Here is a 20,601-nt window from a genome sequence, read left to right on the forward strand (position 1 = left end):
TTTTCTGATGTGTATGATGGTTGTTGGTTCATTATGTGCCTTGTGCCTTTACAGAGGATGTTCTCGTTATATTAATTGTACCAAATTGAATATTTACATCTTGTGATTTAATTTAAAAAATCTTGTCAGCTCGTCAATGAGCCACTAGGTGGTGCTCAACTCCAACATATTCAAAAGTGCCTGTGCCAGCGCTCAACGTTGTTAATTTGGTGGTGAGCGTTTCCAACTCAAGAATTGTATAACAATCAGTGTGCTTATTGCTGGTACTCATTTTGATGAAAACCTTGGTATTTATTTTAATTTATTGACGTAACCATTTCGCTTCGCCAACTCATGCTTTTACTGTGAAAGTTCCCATTTGGACAGAAAATCAACTTCCGTTAACGTGACGCGTCTCCAGTGTGGTACGATTTTTATGCGTCGTACGACAGCTGCGTGAATTAAGCGGACATAGAAAATAAATTATTGTTGTTCATCATGATTAATTTTGTCGTTTAACGCAGAGCAACAAAATAATTCTGAAAAAAAGAAATAGAAAAGGCCGAGGAGGCGGCAGACCTGTGAGGAAAGCACTTCCTGGTTGCAGTATTATGACGTCAGAGTGTAAGTGACTCATCCTCGGTTGGGATGCTGACGGCCGTCCGTGAGGCCCCCGTGTGACTCTGCAAGCCCACCCCACCCCCGTCCCAGTTTCCAATTTCCGTCCCCGTGTGACGGCCCCTCCGCAACGCCACCATGGAGGACATCCTGAGGAGGCTCCACAAAGACGCAGCCGGACACAAGCACAAAAGCCTCCGCGACGCCTGCGTGCTCGCCCGCGGTGAGTTCGGGACAACCGACAACGCCTCGGCCGCCTTCCGACAACCATCATAACGCTGTCATTTTGGTTTTCTGGGGGGCTGGGGGGTGGCTGATGTTTCACGCGCATCCACTTGCTTCTCTGTCCTGACGGCGATGACGAGGAACTCGAAGCGTCTTCTGAATGACATCGAATATGTGACATAAAGCAACAACAACAACAAAAAATCTTTGTTAAATGTCAACTTTTATTTGTTTAGTGCTTACTGCGTCCTCTGACGCTATATTAGCTAGCCAGCTAAAATATTCACGAGAAGCGTTCGACTGCCACGCCAGAAAAAAAACAAAAAACGATTCCTTCTCACAATTGAACTTTCTAATGTGAACATTTTGATGTGGCACAAAAAATGTGCGGCTTATCATGAAAATGATGACCTAAAAACGACCAATTTCAGGTTCCGCTTCTTTTTGTGTTCTCTGTATAAATGACTCGTTACAAAACTATTCTAACTTATTAAATTAAAATGTGAAATTGTTCACGTTGCCAAGCTCAAAATAACTTGTTTTTGTTTCAGGAGTGTTTTTGCTCATGAAAGATTTTGAGGCGCAACTTTGTTATTTTGTGGTTCTGTTTATTTTTTTTGTTTCTTTGTTTTTATGCAGTTTAATCCGCGAAACCTCAAACCAGACCCGTCACCAAGAAATGCCAAGATGTTCGTGCACCCCATTTGAGGCACAGAATTCAAAATATACATGATTTCTTATTGTTTTATTTTTTCACGCCTTTGTGTTGTGAAATACTGAAGTTGAGTTGCTTCTCACTAAGACATAAAAAATAGAACGAAAAGGTGATGTCATTTTTTGTTCTTAACTGCAACAGCCAATCACGGCGTCACTGAAAATAATGTTGGCATGGCACACGCATATGTGACAAATACGTCGATGTTGTTGATTGATCAATTGGCAACTAATGGACAAATTGTCTCGAAATGTTGTCGTGTCGCTTTAGTGGCGCTGTTTTAGCGAGCCGCATCCTAATGGACAAATTGTCTCGAAATGTTGTCGTGGCGCTGTCTTAGCGAGCCGCATCCTGTCACCACGTCAGTAATGCAAGGTCAATAAAGCTCCACCCACATCTCTCACACACAAATGTGCTCTCGCACGGCATGTTTGTTCTCCTCCCAACTGACCACGCCCAACATGTCAACATGCCACGGTAGGGACGGAGGTTGCTCCGCTCACCGTGTCAGTGTTTCAGAGTTTCTCTATTGACTGCACGTCAACTTGCAGCAGCTGAAATGAATCGCAATATTGAATTTTTCTTTCTTTCATGTTTCCCACCACAGAAAGTCTTGAGTGCCACGATGCATCCGCCAAGCTGTCGGCAGCACAGCTGCGGTAAGAACACTTTAACTCCGGAACGATCCGCCTGTCACATGATCATACATGACGTGGCCGCGTGTCGTGAATGCACAAGGTCACATATCGGACGATGTGACGCGGCGTGACGTGACCCGATGTCACGCCCCGTGATATCGCTTGACATCACACGACATTCCACATCTCAGGAATTAGCATGTCACACGTTGACGTGTTTAGACGCTCATGTTGTTTGGCCTGCAGGGCGCGCTGTCTTCTGCCACTTCAGATTGCGCTGGAGTCCAAAAACGTCAAACTGGGTCAGACGGCGCTGAGCGGCATGCAGGTGCTTCCTCTTCCTCTTCCTGTTTGATGTCCAGCCTCACCTCCTGCACTCGTTGGAGGCCTTATGATTGACAGCCGCATCTCTCCATCAGAAGCTCCTGTGCGAGGACCGCTTTGTGGGTGGGAATGGCCAGGAGGCGGAACCTGTGGAGAATCAGCTGCTGAGTCAGATATTGGCAGCGGTGCGAGCGACGCCCACGTTGCACGAGGACCTGCAGGTGGAGGTGATGAAGGTAAGAACGTTCACTCGTCCCGCCCGCCGCCGATCCTCCATCTTGTTTTGGTTTTGTTGCGCCCCCTGCAGGTTCTCCTGTGCGTCACCTACTCACCAAACTTTGACATCCGCGGCGACTCCATCCTGCGCATCGCTCAGGTAACCAACCACACGCGTGACGCTTCCTGTGGCGTGCTAACGGGTTAGCTGTCGGTGCTTTTTTCTACGTTTTTGTCTTGTTATCACCTGACCAACTTAATGTGTGTGCATGGTAGCTTGTGACATTTTGGACGCTCTCAAGAAACTTTGACTGATACGTGCGCGCGTGTGCGTAGGTGTGCATGGAGACATACGCATGCAACTGTCATCAGCGGAGCATCAACACGGCGGTCCGAGCCACTCTCAGTCAGATTCTGGGAGATTTGACACTGCAGCTGCGACACAGACAAGAGGTCACGTCATCACGCACGCACATCAACACGTCACACACTTTGAAGGCAATCCTCATTTTTTATGGACGCCAACCAGAAACACTGTGATGAGTTCAGGGTGGCTGGGAAAAGTTGTGACGTGCCGTCCGCAGGGAGCCGATGGAGAGGAGCCGACGGGCCCGCCTCTACAGAGAAGGGGTACGCCCCTCCAACCCCCCCCCTCCTCCCCACAATGCACCAATCATGCTAAGAATGACTTGTGTGGTGTGTACAGACGTGTCGCCCACCAGCCAGGTGCTGTGCGACGATGTCGTGACCGTCTTGACGCTCTTCTGCGACAAGCTGGAGTCGGTCGAGCGGTAAGTGAACGCCGCGCGGTGTCATCGTTGTCATTTGGAGTCGTGGTGTGTTCAGGGACTGCAAAAGCGTGGGACTGATCTTGTGCTGTGGCCGCCGTCAGTGACAAGCAGTTGCTGCAGCTGCTTTACCTGGAAAGCATCTTGTCCATGCTCAGCTCTTGCCCTCCCACAATGCACCTGTCCAGACGGTTCACCGACCTCGTCTGGTAGACGCACACCAACACGCAAGCGCGCATGCATACATGCACACGTTCACGTACGTACATGATGTCAGAACACGGTCATGGAGACTCCGTCCATGACAGGAAGCAGCTGTGTCCGTCACTGGTGGCCATCATGGGCAACCCGGTCAACGACAAAACCATCAGCTCCCACCACGGCCACACGGGGGCGCCAGACACGGAGCGACTCCATCCAAGTAAGTCTCGCTCGTCGTCGCGTTGGTCGTCACGACGATGTCGAGTCGATGCCTTTTCCAGGCGGGAGCCAGGAGGCGGAGTCCGTTACGGGAGGTGTGTCCGACCAGGGCCGAGGCTCGGGCTGCTCGTCCGGCGCCCCCGCCAGGATCGCGCCGGTGGTGCGCACCGTGTGCTACGTGGCGGCCGAGCTGGTTCGCCTGGTGAGCTGCGTGGAGTCCATGAAGCCCGTCCTGCAGTCGCTCTACCACCGGATCCTGCTGTACCCGCCGCCTCAGCACCGCATTGAGGCCATCCGCATCATGAAGGAGGTGAAGGGCGCCTGGCCGGTCACGTGACAACATGCCGCTCAACACTTCACGCGGCGTGACGTTGTGCGTTGCGCGCCGGCTTTCAGATCGTGGGAAGTCCTCAGCGGCTGTTCGACCTGGCCGGCCCGGGTCTGGCCGAACCCGAGAACCGGAAGCGACCTTTCTGCAAAAGGAAGTCGCACCTGGACCTGCTGCGACTGTCAGTACACTCGCCATTCACTGTTTGATTGACAGCTGACAGCTGATGCAAAGTCACGACGAGATGATGTCACCGCTTGACACGGCACGATTTGACATTGCGTCGCGATGATAACCGTGAGCAAAGATATTGCGGTCGTTTTTTTTTTTTTTTTTTTTTTTAATATTTGGGGAAATCAAAAGCGTCAATTTTATTTTTAAACAAAATATCAGCAATTTGGTGCACGAAGAAGCACCAAATTGTTTATTGTTTATTATTTGTTTATTTTGATGGCGCCGGTTGAAGTCGAGCGTTTTCAACCCGTTCGATCATCTCGATTAATAACGGTCAAAATACGAACCTCGCGTCTGCGTGGAACTGCTCGCCCCTCTCCTATCTGAGTGGGAAAAAGATGCGGCTCCTTTCGTCATGTCTGCAAGCGGCCAATCACGTTGCGGCTGAGACGTCCTCAACAAAAGAACGAGAAGCAAAAACCAGCACGCCACGACGTCACATCGTGTTGTGATGATGTCAGCTAATGATAAACAAATTTGAAATAGAAAGTATGGAATCATTCTCAATTTTCTGGATTTGAAAGATTTTTTTCTCGGCACAGCCGAAGGGAAACGTCGAACGTCGGCGGTTTTGGGCGAGGGGTTGCGGATGTTTGGCGTAAAAGGGGCGGAGCAAAAAGGAACTCTTTGGCGGGGACGCAAACGATTGACGGTGCACGTTGGCTGTTGCGATTGCCGATCGGTCGCCTCGTTTTTGAAGCGAACTCAATCACCACAAAATGTGACCGTCGCATTTGTGTGCGTGTGCGTGTTCAGCGTGATGGACGGCATGACGGAAGCGTGCGTGAAGGGCGGCATGGAAGCGTGTTACTGGAGCGTGTCGTGCGCATGTGCTCTGCTGCGAGCGCTGGAGGAGCTGTCTCATGGGCGGGGCCTCACGCCGGAGCAGGTAACTGTTGTTATCAGGTGAAGCAGCATGTGGTTGTGAATTACTGACATGGCGTCACGTCACGCGTGTTCAGGTTCGGCTGGTGGTTCGCCGCATTGACGAGCTGAAGGACGGCACGGAGTCGTCTCGCGCGTCCTTGGAGGTGAACGATTCCGACTTCCTGTGGCAGAGGCACATCTTGTCCTCCGAAGGGCCGCCGTGGGACGGCGCAGTGGAGCGCAGCCCCGACGTTAGCATTAGCATTAGCATCACCAAGTCAGACTCGGAGCCTGCGGGCCGGGCGGCCGCCGAGCGGAACGACGACGTCGTGGAGGCTGAGCCGCGGCAGGAGACGTGCGTGGTCCCACCCGATGTGGTCCAGCAAAGCCACGCCCTCGTGTATCCCGACATCACCAACTTCCTGTCGGTGGACTCCAGAACCAGAATGCCCCATGCGACCGCATCGCGCTACAGCGAGAGCAACTTCAGGTAGGCGTGCTTGCGTGTGTTTCCGCCTTTGAGCTTGACATGAAATCATGTTCAGCGTGGAGGAGCAGGACTTGTCTCGGACGGAATTGGACTCGTGCGACCAGTACTCGATGGCGGCCGAGAAGGACTCGGGCCGTTCGGACGTGTCGGACGTGGGTTCGGACAACGTGTCGCTGGCCGACGAGGACGAGCTGAGTGCGGCGGCGGCGGCGGCCACGCTCTCGCTCAAGCTGCTGTGCCACCGGGAAGCCGATCAGCATGGCGCTCGTCTCTTTGTGCGCTCGCTGGCCTCGCTGCTGCAGACACTCCTCGCCCTTGACGCCGACGCCGCCGAAGTCGACCGACTCCTCCAGAACTTTGCCCACAACTTCTGCTCGGGCCTGCAGGCCGGTAAGTGGCTGCACGCCAACATTGCTTGTTGATATTTTCGCTTGGATGCGGTCAAGATTTGCATTGTTCTTGACAGGCGGGATCCCCTCACCGGGCGTGGAGGCGGGGCTTACTCTGAGCTGTCAATCACTGATGAACGCTGACGCCATCTACTTGTTGTCCTTCTACGCGCTGCTGCTCAACCTCAAGCTGTGCAAATGCAACTTCTACCAGCGGAGGGCGCTCCCACCTGCTCTCGGACCGGTGAGGGTGTTGCGCTGGCCATGCGGGGGCTCGCCGTCTTCACGTCGGTCTGACTGTCCTCTTCCTGTTTGTGTGACGTTGCAGAAAGAATTTGCGCATGCGATCCAGAGCAGCGGCGTGCTGGTGGTCTTGTCTCACGCGTGGATCGAGGAGGTCTACCATCAGCTTCTGGAGCGAGACCTGCTGGCTCAGGCGGGCTACCGGCCGCCGCTCGATGAGAGAACACCGCCGCTCGTCAACATGTTGACCGGTAAGACACACACGTGTCGCTACAAACATGCACACACACTCGTTTATTCATCCCGACAGATATCGACGGCCTGGGCAGCAGTGCCATTGGCGGTCAGCTGATCAAGACGTTCAGCCAATCAGCTCCTTCGTGCGACAGGGCAGGCGGTGACGCCATCATGGCAGGTGCGTACATCGGTGAGTCAATTTGCGCGGATGTCATCGGGCGTTGCCGCGGTAACACCGTCACCGCCGGTGCCCCCCCCCCCCCCCAAGGCGCCGTGCTGTCGCGCTTCCTGCTGACGGGCGTTTGGAGCCAGCTGATGGACATCCTGTCCACGCCGCTGACGGGCCGCGTGGCCGGCAGCGCCAAGTTGTTGCTCGTCTTCGCCAGAGAGCAGAGCCAGCGAGAGCGAGACGCCATCTGTCTCAGTCTGGACGGACTCAGGCAGGCCGCCGCGCTCAGCTGTGCGCTCGGTGGGTGGCGGCCTTCGCATGTGGTTAAACACACGCGCACACACCATCATCATGTCGGTGTGTGTGTGCGTGTTCGTCCTCAGGTGTGGCCACCAACTGCGCGTCCGCCTTGGCCCAAATGTCTGCCGCCTCCTGTGCGCAGGAAGAGCGCGATGAGAGGGAGGGGCCGGAGGCAGGGGACGCCATTGCGCAAGGTGAGCATACGCGCACACACACACGCACATTCTGCCAGCCTGGCAAGCCACGCCCACCAACAAAGTCGGCCTCGACAGCGCAAACTTGCGTGACGAATCCTTCGTAAGCAGTGTCGTTCTTCAGCGGCGTAAGTTCATCCTCCTAAAATTCAAAATGGCGCGTGAAAGAGACGAGGCTTTGTTTCATTGAGCGTTAAACTCGGTTTGAAATGACCGCAAAGACAAAGAGTCGACACAATCAGCAGCTGACGGAAACGGAAGCATTTATTCATTTGGGTTTGTTTTTATGTTGCGCTGTTTGCTCGGGTTTGGCCACCCCCGCCCCCAAAAGTGCGCTCCATGCAATTGAGTCTGCATTTGCAAGCTCACACACGACATGAGCGACAACTTGAGGTGTCTTCGCATGCGTGTGCGTGTGCAGTGAAGCAGCGTCTGGAGCAGATTTCGCGGCCGGCAGGCGTTCGCTTGCACACGGCGCACGTGCTGTGCATGGACGCCATCTTGAACGTCGGCTTGGAGATGGGCAGTCACAACCACGAGTGCTGGACGCACGTCTTCAGGTGACGCCCGTCCAAAGATGTCAAATGCAAGCAAAATGCTTGCTCATTCTTCTCCGTTTTAATTTGATATCATTTGATGACCAAATATGCGATCTGTTTTGTTGTGTGCGCGCGCGCGTTCATTTTGTGTGTCAGGGTGACGGAGTATGTCAGTTCTTTGGAGCACACTCACTTCAGCGCCACCTCGCACCCGCCACCGCTGGCCACGCTCGCCCAGCGGCGCCAGCAGGGGGCGCCCGTAGGCCGAGCCCAAGCCGAAGCCGACGCCCCCCGGCCCGACCCAACGCCGCCTCTCGCGCGCCCGCCCACCGTGCATGAGCTTCTGGTCCAGGGCGCCGGAGTCGACCTCAAAGGGGGAAGCCTGCTGAGCGGCACCGGCGCCGCCAAGGCCGTCTGCGCGCTGTCCACTCAGGCCGACAGGTGTGTCCGACGCCCGCCGACGCCAAGTTGTCATCATCATGACCCTCATTTTCATCTATTCACTTGCAATGATTGTCCAATGCCACCAGGTGGCAGCACAACTGCACATGTTTAGCTTTGCAAGCTCCAATTCCACGCCTACAGCATCCTGTGTGTGTGTTTTGAAAATGCGCTTCCAAAAAACGTCTTTGATCTTGTGGAGCAGATGGAGGGAACACAAGACCAAGTGTGTGCGCGCTGTCCTCTTAACATGTAACAGCTGGCCCGAACATGTGTCGCAGGTATTTGTGATTGACTTTTGGCTGGTCAAAAAGAAGTTTGAAGATGTCCCAAAGGACGTTTTTGATGATGATGATGTGCAGTGTCTTTGAGCCGAGGACACGCGGCGGATCTCGTGCACGTGTCCTCGTGCCCTCAGGTCTCGTCTCAGCACATCCGTCAACCTTCTCCGCTTTCGCTCCTGCCCGGCAGCCGACCCATCTCGCTCCCTCGGCTGATGAGATCTTTTCTTATCTTTTCCGACCGAGCCGGTGACTCCGAAAGAAAACCTCCCCATCTTTCTTTCGGCACCTCCACCTCTGCTTTCCGTTGTCTCCTCAGTGCCGCCGTCGCTAATCAGCACCACAACATCCGTTTTGGTCTAAAGACGTGATTGCCCCCCCCACGCCCACCAAGTGCCGTGTGTCATGTTGTACACGTGTGTGCGTTTCAGGTTGTTTGAAGATGCGTCGCTCAAACTGAACCTGTCGTCTCTGGTGGGCTTCCTGCAGCAGCTGAGGAAAGCGTCTCAGTGTCAACTCTTCCACTCCGTCACCGAAACGGGCAACTATTCGCTCGCCATGCCCGGTACGCCAACTGCCTTTGCAAATTGGCCATTTAAAGAAGAAAAAGTTTGGAATTCCATCAGCGCTCCGCGTTGACAATTCCGCCGTTCGGTTGCCCAGTTGGGCGTCTTTTGCCAACCCTCAAGTGCCTCATTTTCAGAAAGATGACTGCTGACTTGAATTCGGGCGGAGTAGGCGCTGCCCAATATCGAAATTCTTTTTGGAGGCAGATACAGAATAAAATGTGCACTGGGGGGGCATGACTTTTTAGGTCCGACTACTCTTTTCAATTGCTCATCTTTTGAGAAAATAATTGTGGGAAGCTTTCTGGGTCGCAGACCAAAGCAAAAAAACGGGAGGTCCCGTGGCGTTCCCGGGACAGAACGCTCTTCTGTGATTTGTGTTCCAGGAGAAGCTAAGTCGACGCTGGAGCGCCCGAGCTCCTTGCACCTTTTCCGTTTGGGCGAGGCCATGTTGAGAATCGTCCGGAACGACAAGCGGCCGCTGCTGCACAAGATGCGAGCTTGGAGCGTGGTGGCGCCTCACCTGGTCGAGGTGGGGAAGTGCAACGGCACAACGTTGGCGCTGATCGAAAAGCCAAATGTGTTTGTGTGTGTGTGTGCGTGTGTGTGTGTGTGTTTTGTGCTCCCCGCAGGCAGCGTGTCACAGAGAGCGTCACGTGTCCCAGAAGGCCGTTTCCTTCATCCACGACGTCCTGACCGAGGTTCTTAGCGGCTGGACCGAGCCTTCCCACTTCCACTTCAACGAGGCACTCTTCAGACCGTTTGAGCACATCATGCAACTGGAACTGTGCGACGACGATGTCCAGGACCAGGTGACCCCGCCCCCTCGCGGCCCGCTCACACGCGTGCTTTTAGCTTCCTAGCTAGCGTACGGATGGGCATGTTTGGAACATTTCTATACGTCGTTAACGACATTTCCCAGAATCTTAAAAACTTGCAGACCGTTAGTAAAAAAAAATCAAGTAAAAATGAATATTCCTTTAAAAGGTTTCTGCGCGGTTCCGCAAAAGTGGGACGTGACGTTAAGAGGTTTGGGTAACCCTGGCCCAAATGATGCTTTTTGTTTTCACCAGGAAAATGTTTTTTGCTTGCGTTTTTTATTTTCTCAATTTGTTTTGGTGAAATCCGTTGAAAATTCCAAACGATTGTGCAGAAGAACCCTTTTGGACTTTCACAGTTTGAAGTGGACAAAAAAAAGGAACGAGGCGAGCTCCAAAAATCGGCGCCCTAATTTGTCCGTAAATTTCGTCACAAAAGAAAAAAAAAACCTTAAATCACAAGAGAGTCTTTTAGGTGGAAGCATTTTCGTACAAAAGTCATTTTTGACATGCAAAACAATTTTTTTCTTTCAGCGGCAAGTTGAGCCGCATCAGGTGCAAGTTGACTCGAGTTCGATGACGCCAAAAGAAACTAAAAACGTTTGTTTCCTCTCTCTTAGTTTAGCAAGCAAGTGTGATAGCAACCTAGCATGCAAGCTTCCTGGTTTGCAGGCTAGCTAACGCGCTGGTGTCGCGGTTCAACCGGTGACCCAAAGAAAAGCAAAACGAGCGATTGAAGGCGAACGTGCGATCTCTTGAAGTGAAAGCGACGACTTGGAAGACGACGTCGCAAACAAAAAAGAAGAAGATATTGCCCTCACAGCAAAGTCCTTGAGAAAACATGTTTTCCCGCCCACCGCGCTAGCTAGCTGTCGGCGCGTTTGCTAGCTCGCGCGGCATGCGGATTTGATGCCACAATGGCCTTGACGGCGTGCGTCCAGGTGGTGACGTCCATTGGCGAGCTGGTGGAGATGTGTTCGCCTCGCATCCTGTCCGGCTGGCGTCCGCTGTTCAGCGCGCTCCGGACGGCCCACTGCGCCAAGATGGAGGCCAAAGACGAGCCGCCGGCGCAACTCGCCTCGGGTACGTAACGCTGTGCCGCCTCGGCGTCGTGCCGTCCTGACGCCGTCTCGTGCCGTCGGCAGGCGAGTGTCACGCGCCCGTCTTCGACGTCTTTGAGGCCTTTGTCAACACGGACAACGTTCAGGTGTTCGCCAACGCCGCCACCGACTACATCATGTGCCTCATGAAGTTCGTCAAAGGTTTGGGTAAGTCGCCGCGTGCGCACGTAGATGGAAACGTCGGCGTGACACGAATGAGACGTAAAGACGGCTCACTGGACGTAGGCCGACGTCGCCGCCATATTGGATGTGGGAAAAAGTTTCAGAGTAGGGCTTCGAGCCAGTTTGTTACGTTTGAAATTAGGGTTTCCAATTTGCATTTTAAAACACAATTGACGTTTCAAAAGTCGCGTTCACGGTTAACATTTGCTACAAAAGTTGAGCTTTGCACGCGTGTCGCTGCTCTTTGCCACTTTTTTTTTTCTGGCAGGCGAGTTGGACTGCAAAGAGATCGGCGAGTGCGCGCCGGCATCGTCACGCAGCTCCCTCGACTTGTGCCTGCCTGCGCTCGGCTACTTGCGCCGATGTTCTCAGGTGAGACGATTCTCGGCTCGGGTGAGGCTTGCGTGATGAAAAAAAAAAAAAACACGCAACTTTGCAGCTGCTGGCCAACATCTACAAGATGCCCTCGAAGCCCGTCTTCTTGGGGGCGCGGCTCGCCAGCCTGCCCGCCAGCCTGCACGAGATGTCGACGGACGGTCGGGAAGCGCTCGACGGCATCCTGCAAGACTTTGACGACGACACGGGTGAGCGAGGCGGGCGTTGGCGAGCGTCGGCGTGGCCGCCTGCCGCGTGACGTGTGCCCCCATCCGTCCCTCAGGTCTGATCCAGGTGTGGATTCTTCTTCTGGAGCAGCTGACGGCCGCCGTGTCCAACTGCCCCCGCCAGCACCAGCCGCCCACCCTGGAGACGCTCTTCCTGCTGCTGCGAGAGGTCGCCGTCGTGCCAGGTGACCTGCGGCAGCCATTCGTGTGACCGTCCTGCTCATTCGCACCCTTCCTTCTGCCACCAAGCCTTACTGCGATTGCTTTAAACTGAACAAGGCCACTCCAAAATTTTGTAATCGTTGTTGTAAAAAAAAAAAAAAAAAAAGTGGTCTGAGACGACGAGTACTTGTATTCTTTGCTTTGCACCAAAATGTGTTCTTGTTGAGTTTATTTTGGCGGGATGGCGAACGGAAAACGATTGGCACAGAGTTGCCGTCGTCATGTTTGTGCTTTTGCAGGTCCCGGTTTCGCCATCTTGGCCGTGGTGCAGCTGCTGCTGCCCGTCATGTCGCTGTGGCTGCAGCGTAGCCACGGCGACCACGCCTACTGGGACCTGGCCGCCGCCAACTTCAAACATGCCATCGGCCTCTGCTGCGAGCTGGTCGTGGAACACGTCAACACCTTCATCAACGCGGGTGACCGCACACACGAAACACGCTGGCAAAAAAACCTCAGAATTGATGCCCGCAACAAAGTATCGAATAGAAAGCGATACTGAAACGATCCCAAAACATCAAGCAGGACGAGAAAGATGCTGACTGCAAAACCGCCTCTCCCAAAGTCGCGTTCACGTGGTCGAGCGCAAGCCGAGTAGTAGCAGAAGAAGTAGTTGTCTTCTGAGTTTCTGTCTTCGTAATACTGCCCCCTGCTGGCCAAGGTGGGCACACCAGCAGGATCGGCGCATTCAATTAGATTGCATCCAACGTACACGAATCCGAGTGAATGAAACTCTTATCTCAAGTCATGAGCATGTTGTGTGTGCGTCAGACGTGGGTTGCGAGTTTTGGATCAACGTGATGTTGAAGGAGCTCTTCAGGCTGTTGGTGGCGTGCGTGTCGCAACCAGCTGAGACCATCTCCAGAGTGGGCTGCTCCTGCATCAGGTCGCTCACAAACACGCACAAAAGTGCGCCGCACGTCTGTGCTGACGTGCTGACGTGTCGTCTGTAGGTACGTGCTGGTGACGGTGGGGCCGCTTTTCACAGAGGAAATGTGGAGGTTGGCCTGCTGTGCCCTGCAAGATGCCTTCTCGGCTACGTTGCAGCCTGTCAAGGTACACGCGCGCGCACGTGCACATGCACACGCCTTTTTTGTGATTTTTGAAGAGGTCACAATGCTTCTTGTGTGTGCAAATCTTGGATGAAATGTCGATGTGTTGCAGAAGCTCGTGTCGTGTTTCCAGAGCGGTTCCGACAGTTTCTGTGGCGACGCCTGCGAAGTGAAGGTGGCCGCTCCGTCCCCGTCGCCGTCAGCCGAGGCCGAGTACTGGAGGATCCGAGCCATGGCGCAGCAGGTGACTCGCGCCACGCCGCGTCAAGTCAAGTCATGACATTTTTGCTGCTGCCGCCGTTGTTGTGTCTCATGTGAAACTTTTCATTTCGAGTGATCACAACGTGACAAATTTGACATTTTCCTGTCATTGATATTCTTGTGGGTCGCTTTTGTTGTATGCATATGACAGAAACTAGAAAAGCGCCATCAGACCACCAGATCGCTGTCCGCACCCCAAATCACTCACCATTTGAAGCGACAGACGTGACTCGTGTCAAACGTGCGTTTGCGTGTGTGGCAGGTTTTCATGTTGGACAGCCAATGTTCGCCAAAGACGCCTAACAACAAAGACGGCTTTGAGCACGCCCAGTCGTGTGTTTTGATCATCGAGCCGCCACTGAACCGTCACGCCAACGGACACGCTCACAACAGGTGACGCGCACACACGCGTGCCAATCCTGCGCAGGATTTTGCATGACCACTTCCTGTTTCCTGCCTGAACGGATTCCATCTTTTCAACTTTGACACGCTTTTGATTATTCATCAAATTGCTTCGCAACCCAAATTGAGCAATTGTGCTTTGCCTTGAGATACGAGTCGAATTGGTTCCAAACTCAAACTCCTCTTTGACCGTTACGATGACTTTAATCTGTTCCACCCATCAAGCTAAAAAGCGACAATGGGAACATAAAATGTGGTAAAAAGTAATGACATCCTAAACTATTCAATGAAGGCAATGTTGCTCTGCACATTTTGTCCACTCGGGGGCAGCGTAAGACAGCTCACGGGACATCTCGACATTTCTCAGCTCCACATGTTGCTGCGTGTCACTTTGTGTTCAGTCTGTTGCTTAAACGCTGCAACATGGATGCTAGTTAGCATTAGCATTGCGCCATCCTTTTTAAAGGCAACAACGTTGTTGGAAATAGACAAGGTGGACTTAATGGTCTTGTTTTGGGCCAAAAGCAGCCACAAGCCTTTTTCCAAATTCTTTGATGAATTGTTGCCGCTTGAGTTGTGTCGCTTTTCCTGCCTGCCTGCCGTCGCCGTCCGGTGCTCGTAAGTCAAGTTTGTGGCCGCAAATCTGGATCGAGTGACGTTAAAAGCAGTTTGCCTCGACTTTGCGCTTCCACGTGAAATCTGACTTCATTGTCTCAATATTGTCCCAAAGCAAATGAAGGTGTCAAAAATAACACCGGGAACATAAATGAAATGCAAAATTATAGGCCCATATCAATATTACCGACCCTTTCCAAAGTACTAGAAAGAGCAATCCACTTGCGACTGGTAGCCTACTTAAAAAAACAAAATATACGAGTTTCTTCACAGTATGGCTTCAGGGAACAAAGCAATACATGCATGGCCACTTTGGATTTGCTTGAGAAAGTAAACGATGCTTTTGAGAAGGGAGAAATTGGTATTGGCGTTTTTCTCGATCTCACTAAGGCATTTGATACGATTGATCGGAGCATTATGGTGTCAGGGATATAACACGACAGTGGTTCAAGGACTATCTTCAGGATAGACTACAATATGTAAATGTAAATGGGGAAAACTCAGGACTGGAAAACATCACATTTGGAGTTCCCCATTCTGGGCCCCCTTTTATTTATTGTGTATATGAATGATTTTGGTTTCTGTTCGCACAATATTCATGAAATTCTTTTTGCAGATGACACAAACCTATTTATATCACATAAAGATATTGATCAACTTGTACTACTCTTAAATGAGAAGTTATCAAACGTAAATACTTGGTTCAAATGTAACAAGTTATCCCTGAACATCACCAAATCAAATTATATTGTCTTCGGCATGAATAAACATAAATACAGAGATCGTGAATTGAACATAACTATTGATGGCAGACTTATTAACAAAGTTGAGTCCACTAAATTCTTAGGAATCCACATTGACCAGTCTATAAATTTTAAAAAGCATATTGATGAGTTGGTTAAAAAACGATCAAAAATAGTAGGATTATTTTATAAACTAAAACAATTGCTCCCATTCGAGGCGTTATTAACTTTGTATCGAACACTGTTTGAGCCTCATCTGAATTATTGTAATATTATTTGGAATAATACTGACCCTACATACACTGCCAAATTACTCATATGACAAAAAAAAGCCATAAGGGCAATATCTGACTCTAAATAGAATTCTTCCAAAAGTATGGTCTCCTAAAGCTGCCAGAATGTAACATCTTTCATAACTTATGTACAATGTATAATGTGCTTAACAGGCTGAATACGAAATGGTGTGAACTCATTCCACTGTACTCTTCCTCTCACCTACATAGTACTCGGAACAGGTTGCACTTGAAAGGGAAATATAGGAAATTAAAATCCACTCGATTCAGTTTATGTTATAGGGGCCCACAAATATGGAATGAATTGGATAACGAAATAAAACAATCTGCTACGCTTTCTATATTTAAAAGAAATCTGAAACACAAGCTACTGGAGAAATATGTATCGAAAGATTTTGCAGTTAAACTTTTCCCTTTTGCATGGATTACTGAGTTATCGTTGGTTATCATTTAAGTTGAAATGTACATGAACGGGTCCATCATATCTGCTATAGCACCACACAAAAATCTTGATTTGCATGTTTTGTTTTTTTGTATCCTTTGAAATAAATTATGAGCCGTTGCCCAGCACTGTAAACATCTTGTAAATGACATTTCAAATTGATTACGTCAGTACAAGATAAATGTTTGTTTGGTGGTGGTGTGCTGGATCCCTGTTTATAAGCTTTTAGCTTCAGAGGGAGTCCAATTTTCACATTGTAAACGCAGTATTTTGTTTGCATACAACATTATGTGTGTGTGAAAATAAACACTTCAAATTCAAATTCAAATATTTGACTTTTTCTTCTTCTTTGGCTGCTTTTAGGAAAGTTGGGTAAGATGCGCTTTTTCCGTCATTGAACACATGGCAACACACACACACGCGCGTACGCTAACCATGTTGTTGTTGGATTGCGTGTTGCAGTATTCCGTTCCGTAACGTGGTGGTGAGCCTTTTGTCACATCAAGTTCTTCTGCAGAACCTTTCGGACATCTTGCTGGAGGTAACGTACGGCACACGCACACGCACACGCGTGTCGGTGAATCGTTTGCTGGATGACTTGGCTGATCAAAGGCGTTTGTCAAGCAGCCCGATGGCCAGGAGAGGGCAACGCCCGTGACTGCTGAAGCCGCCACGCGGCTGGCGGCGCCGCCAGTGGGCTTCCTCCGCTACGTGTCCATGAGCAACCTGTCAATCATCCTTGACCTGCTGCTTGACTCGTACAGGTGGGCGGGGCTTCCGCCTACGGGCCGCATGTGCTGTCATGAGTCTTGTTGCGGTCACATGTGGCTTGTGACCAGTTTGTCTTTCATACGTGTGACTTTTGACCTTCCTCCATTTGAGACATGTCGCATACTACATGTCACTTGTCAGGCGTTTTTGGAGCTCCGTCTTTTTCATTGTCAAACTGTGTTGATGCAAATGCAAGCTTTAGTTGCTTGTGACGTTTGACGCGTTTTGTGACGCCGTTGCAGGACGGCGCGTGACTTTGACACGCGTCCCGGTCTCAAGTATCTTCTGATGAAGGTGTCGGGCGTGTGCGGTGCGGCCAATCTGTACCGTCAGGCGGCCATGAGCTTCAAGCTTTACGTGCAGGCGCTGCTCGCCGCCATCTTGAATCAGGCCGACGGAATGACGGCGCAACAGGTACCGCCCCCTTTTTCCTCTGGGCCCCGCCTTCTTCTCCATTGTCTAAACGCGCTCTAACTACGCGGCAGGTCAAGAAGATCCTCTCGGAGGACGACGACGGAAGTTTGGACTCCTCTTGTGCCGCGTCGGCGTCCTCGGAGGACGAAGACATCTTTGAAGAGACGGCGCAGGTGACGCACGCGCGCACATTCGTACGCCAACGCTAGCGTAAACGGGCACCGATTGACGTGTATGCGTGTGATCTTGGCGTGAGGCGCCACAAAGCCCAAAAAACGTTTGAAATCTGCAAATATAAAAATGTTTCAGCCACCATTTGATTTGGAAATGTAAGACTTTTTCTGACAATACATCGTGTTTTTTTTTTTTTTTTAAATATAAAAATGGCAATGTATGACGACAAATTAAACACTTTTATTTTTCGATACGACAAAAACATTCACATTTCTGCAACTTTTTTAGATTTTTACGATGTGTGACTTTTTTTCCGGGCTTTTTGTCAAATGTCTTTTTTTAAGTCCACAACGTTTTTTCTCTCCGTTCGAAAATCGAGTAATGTTGACTGAGCCGTGCCGGAGATAGAGAAGAAAAACACAAGCAATGAACACGAAGCGAAAAGTGATTGCAATGTTCGTTAGTGTCAAGACAAGCCTTTTTTTTTTTCAGAGACCACAAACCAGTACCAAGCTTGTTTCGCAACTAACCCGTCTTCGTATCCAAACAAACATGCAGGTGAGCCCCCCGCGTGGGCGCGATCAGCGGCATCAATGGCGAGCCGCCATGTCATCCTTGAGTGTGGCCCCGGCTTCGGCGGCGCCGGCGGCGGGCAGTGGCGGCGGAGGCGTGTCGGAGTGGGTGTGGCTGGTGAAGCGTCTTCACAAGCTGAGTGCCGACGTGTGCACCAGTTACATCCAGATGCATCGAGACCTGGAGGAGGACGTCGCTGCCGCCACGCCGACCCCGCCGCCGCCGCCGCCCTCGCGAGGGGAGAACCGTCACACATTTTTTCTGCCGCTCTTCCCGTCGGAGTCGTCCACGCCCACGTCGGCTGGCGGCGACACGCCGTCGGAGGAAGGCGTCGTCACGTGTCACACAGCCCGCACCAGCACGGCGCCCTCGCCGGGGGACACACCCGCGCACAGTCCGGCATTCAGGTGAGACGTGCTGATGGTGCGCCTAGCGGGCTCGTCATCGCTTTTTCGGTCATTTTATTGGTTGTTCAGCTGCGCAGGAAGTATTCCCGCCAGCTTCCGAAGCGGCGGGAAGGACTGGTGGGAGAGTGCCGGGACCAAGCTGGTCTCCATGGCGACCGACAAAAGCCTGGCCAAGCTCGTGAGCCAATACAAACGCAGGAAGCAGCAGCGTGACAGACGGCAGGGGGGGTGGAGCCACATACAGGAACAGCAGACGCATGCCACGCCCCTCAGACACTCGCACAGCGCCGGCGCCGAAGTCCTCAGGTCCAGATCGGACTCGGCTGTCAGCTCTCACGGCAACGTCGCCGCCAGTGACGCCCACGCACAGATACAGGTGCCGGTGCCACGCCTTTTGGCGCCTGTCACCACGGCAACATGGCACATTGCTGACGTCGGGTGGAATGCCGACTTCTCTGCGGGAGGAGGCGTTTTTTGAGTTGTTGTTGTCAACCCTTCTCATTGGTCAATCATTTGCCCCAAAAAACACGCTGACCAATCGTAGCCATTTGGCAGCAAATCTGAACTTGGGAGTCGAAGCTTTCCGCCCCGCAGGGACGCTCCGTGCCATTTTGTGAGACATAACGTCCTGGTTGTCCTCCTTGACATGACGTCTGTCTGATGTGTGACATGTGTGCACGCGCGTGTGTGTGTGTGTCCCTCAGGCGTGGAGCAACATGGTGGCAACGGCGCTGCAACAAGTCTTGCAGCTTTCCGACGGGCCCTTCGTGGCTCTTCAGCCGGCGCTCTACCCGAGCGTGTGCCAGCTGGCGTGCCACGTCACCGACGCCGCCGTGCGCCAGGCCTTGTGCGATTGGCTGACGCGCGTGGGAAGACTCTATGACATTGTGGCGTGACGGCGCATCCTGTTGCCGTAGTGACACAACAAAGCTTTAGCATGATGTGGTTAACTTTACGCTAGTTTCCTGCCACCGCGACAGCACGGAGTGTCGAGCCTGCCCGGAGGAACCAAAGTGAGCCAAAGATGACGACGACGATGATGATGATGACGAAGAGTGTGTTTGTTGCTTATTGATCAATATTTATTGTTGTCCATTATTTCTTCTATTTGATGTCTAATTTATGGATTTGTGTCAGTTCTTCTTTGTGGTATTAAAGTTCTTGTGACGCGCACCAAGCAGAGCACAAACCGAGTCACGTGCCATGTTTGGCAAATGTGTTTGTGGCGTTCATTTAGGTCACCGGGAGAGGGCGATACTGCACAAAATGGCGGCCTCACAATCAAATTTGATTTGTATGCCACTTTTCATACCTAAAAATGGGTCTGAAAGGGCTGTGCAGTTAAAACATCAAACAAGGAAACACCCCCTCCCCTCTATCCCACAAGCACGCCTGCGCTCACGTAAATTGAGAAACTGAGTTAAAAAGACATAAGGCACACAAAGCACCCAAGTTGAGCTCATCCACGCTGAGAAGAATGACAGGCCACGGCGATGCCCGCTCCGTCATCACACAGATTGACTAGGCGGGGTCGACCCGACAACCGACACCTGGTGCAGTCTGTGGAGGCCATCAGGAGAACTGCAAAGGGAAAGTTGATTTGCGTAAAACGAGCATTAATCTTTGCTTGTTACGACAAGAAGAGAATTACGGACGCTTGTCAAGATCAAGCTAGCATGGCCGACGCCCAAGATGGCGGCCATGGTGGTAAATGTTGCTCAGGTTGCAACCAGCAGCGACCACCATGCAACCGATTCTGATGTCTGAGCAGCTTCTTGACTCCAAACAGTGATTGACATGACGGCTAATGTCATTAGAGTAACGGATGAAAAGTGTGCAGCCATTTTGGAAGTGAAGGGAGCCACAGGAAGCGAATAGACGAGGAATGATAATCCATGAAATTGCAAACTGCGAATAAAGAGAAGTAGAGAGAAGCATGATTATGATACTATCTGACTTCTTTTTATAGGAAATATTTATTTTTTCACATTTAAATCACCCCAAGCAAGTCCTTTTGGGATAAGAAGATTAAATTAATATTATAATATGAAACACGCACTAAATGGTCCCATATGGTCTAGCGGTGAGGATTCCTGGTTTTCACCCAGGCGGCCCGGGTTCGACTCCCGGTATGGGAACTAAATCTTTCTCTTTTTTCACGGGAGCCCAGTTGCCTCACTTCAATACGTGTGTGTAAACGCCAGAGGCCAATAAATATTCCCCATGACAACAGAAACAAACTGACGAATTATTTTTCAATCCAGCTGATCGTTCTCAGCCAAATGAAACTTTTTGACGTATTAGGACGACAGAACGCATTTTGGACGCAAA

The 20,601-nt window shown here is 51.5% G+C and overlaps 1 protein-coding gene and 1 non-coding gene across 7 annotated transcripts; both read left to right on the forward strand.

The window, feature by feature from the left end:
• Positions 1 to 377: 377 nt before the first annotated feature.
• On the forward strand, positions 378 to 19,459 carry arfgef3 (ARFGEF family member 3). Of its 6 annotated transcripts, none has more exons than XM_088304643.1 (42): positions 378 to 603; positions 691 to 820; positions 2,145 to 2,196; positions 2,422 to 2,503; positions 2,595 to 2,735; positions 2,807 to 2,875; positions 3,052 to 3,168; positions 3,300 to 3,345; positions 3,422 to 3,506; positions 3,608 to 3,712; positions 3,812 to 3,924; positions 3,986 to 4,233; positions 4,320 to 4,432; positions 5,242 to 5,374; positions 5,448 to 5,842; positions 5,898 to 6,232; positions 6,309 to 6,725; positions 6,785 to 6,889; positions 6,980 to 7,180; positions 7,264 to 7,374; positions 7,796 to 7,934; positions 8,070 to 8,354; positions 9,067 to 9,200; positions 9,588 to 9,733; positions 9,834 to 10,013; positions 10,961 to 11,102; positions 11,165 to 11,287; positions 11,571 to 11,674; positions 11,742 to 11,886; positions 11,961 to 12,089; positions 12,366 to 12,542; positions 12,895 to 13,009; positions 13,077 to 13,179; positions 13,288 to 13,419; positions 13,699 to 13,829; positions 16,394 to 16,472; positions 16,559 to 16,695; positions 16,945 to 17,116; positions 17,188 to 17,289; positions 17,849 to 18,270; positions 18,340 to 18,646; positions 18,975 to 19,459. In XM_088304643.1, exons 2-42 carry the CDS (start codon positions 736 to 738, stop codon positions 19,164 to 19,166), a joined length of 6,549 nt encoding a protein of 2,182 aa, XP_088160769.1. In that variant the 5' UTR covers positions 378 to 603; positions 691 to 735; the 3' UTR covers positions 19,167 to 19,459. The 6 variants fall into 6 exon arrangements, with proteins under 6 accessions (XP_088160769.1, XP_088160768.1, XP_088160773.1 ...); XM_088304644.1 differs by having other exon boundaries at positions 379 to 820; positions 3,052 to 3,213; positions 6,309 to 6,475; positions 6,560 to 6,725; XM_088304645.1 differs by having other exon boundaries at positions 379 to 820; positions 3,052 to 3,213; positions 6,309 to 6,475; positions 6,560 to 6,725; positions 13,309 to 13,419.
• An 877-nt stretch (positions 19,460 to 20,336) lies between these two features.
• trnae-uuc (transfer RNA glutamic acid (anticodon UUC)) lies at positions 20,337 to 20,408 on the forward strand. The gene has a single exon. It is a non-coding gene; the product is annotated as a tRNA-Glu (tRNA).
• The last annotated feature ends 193 nt before the right edge of the window (positions 20,409 to 20,601 follow it).

The sequence above is a fragment of the Idiotropiscis lumnitzeri genome, chromosome 9 (assembly GCF_059441095.1).
Source record: "Idiotropiscis lumnitzeri isolate Australia: NSW breed Sydney's pygmy pipehorse chromosome 9, RoL_Ilum_1.0, whole genome shotgun sequence".
NCBI lineage: Eukaryota > Metazoa > Chordata > Actinopteri > Syngnathiformes > Syngnathidae > Idiotropiscis > Idiotropiscis lumnitzeri.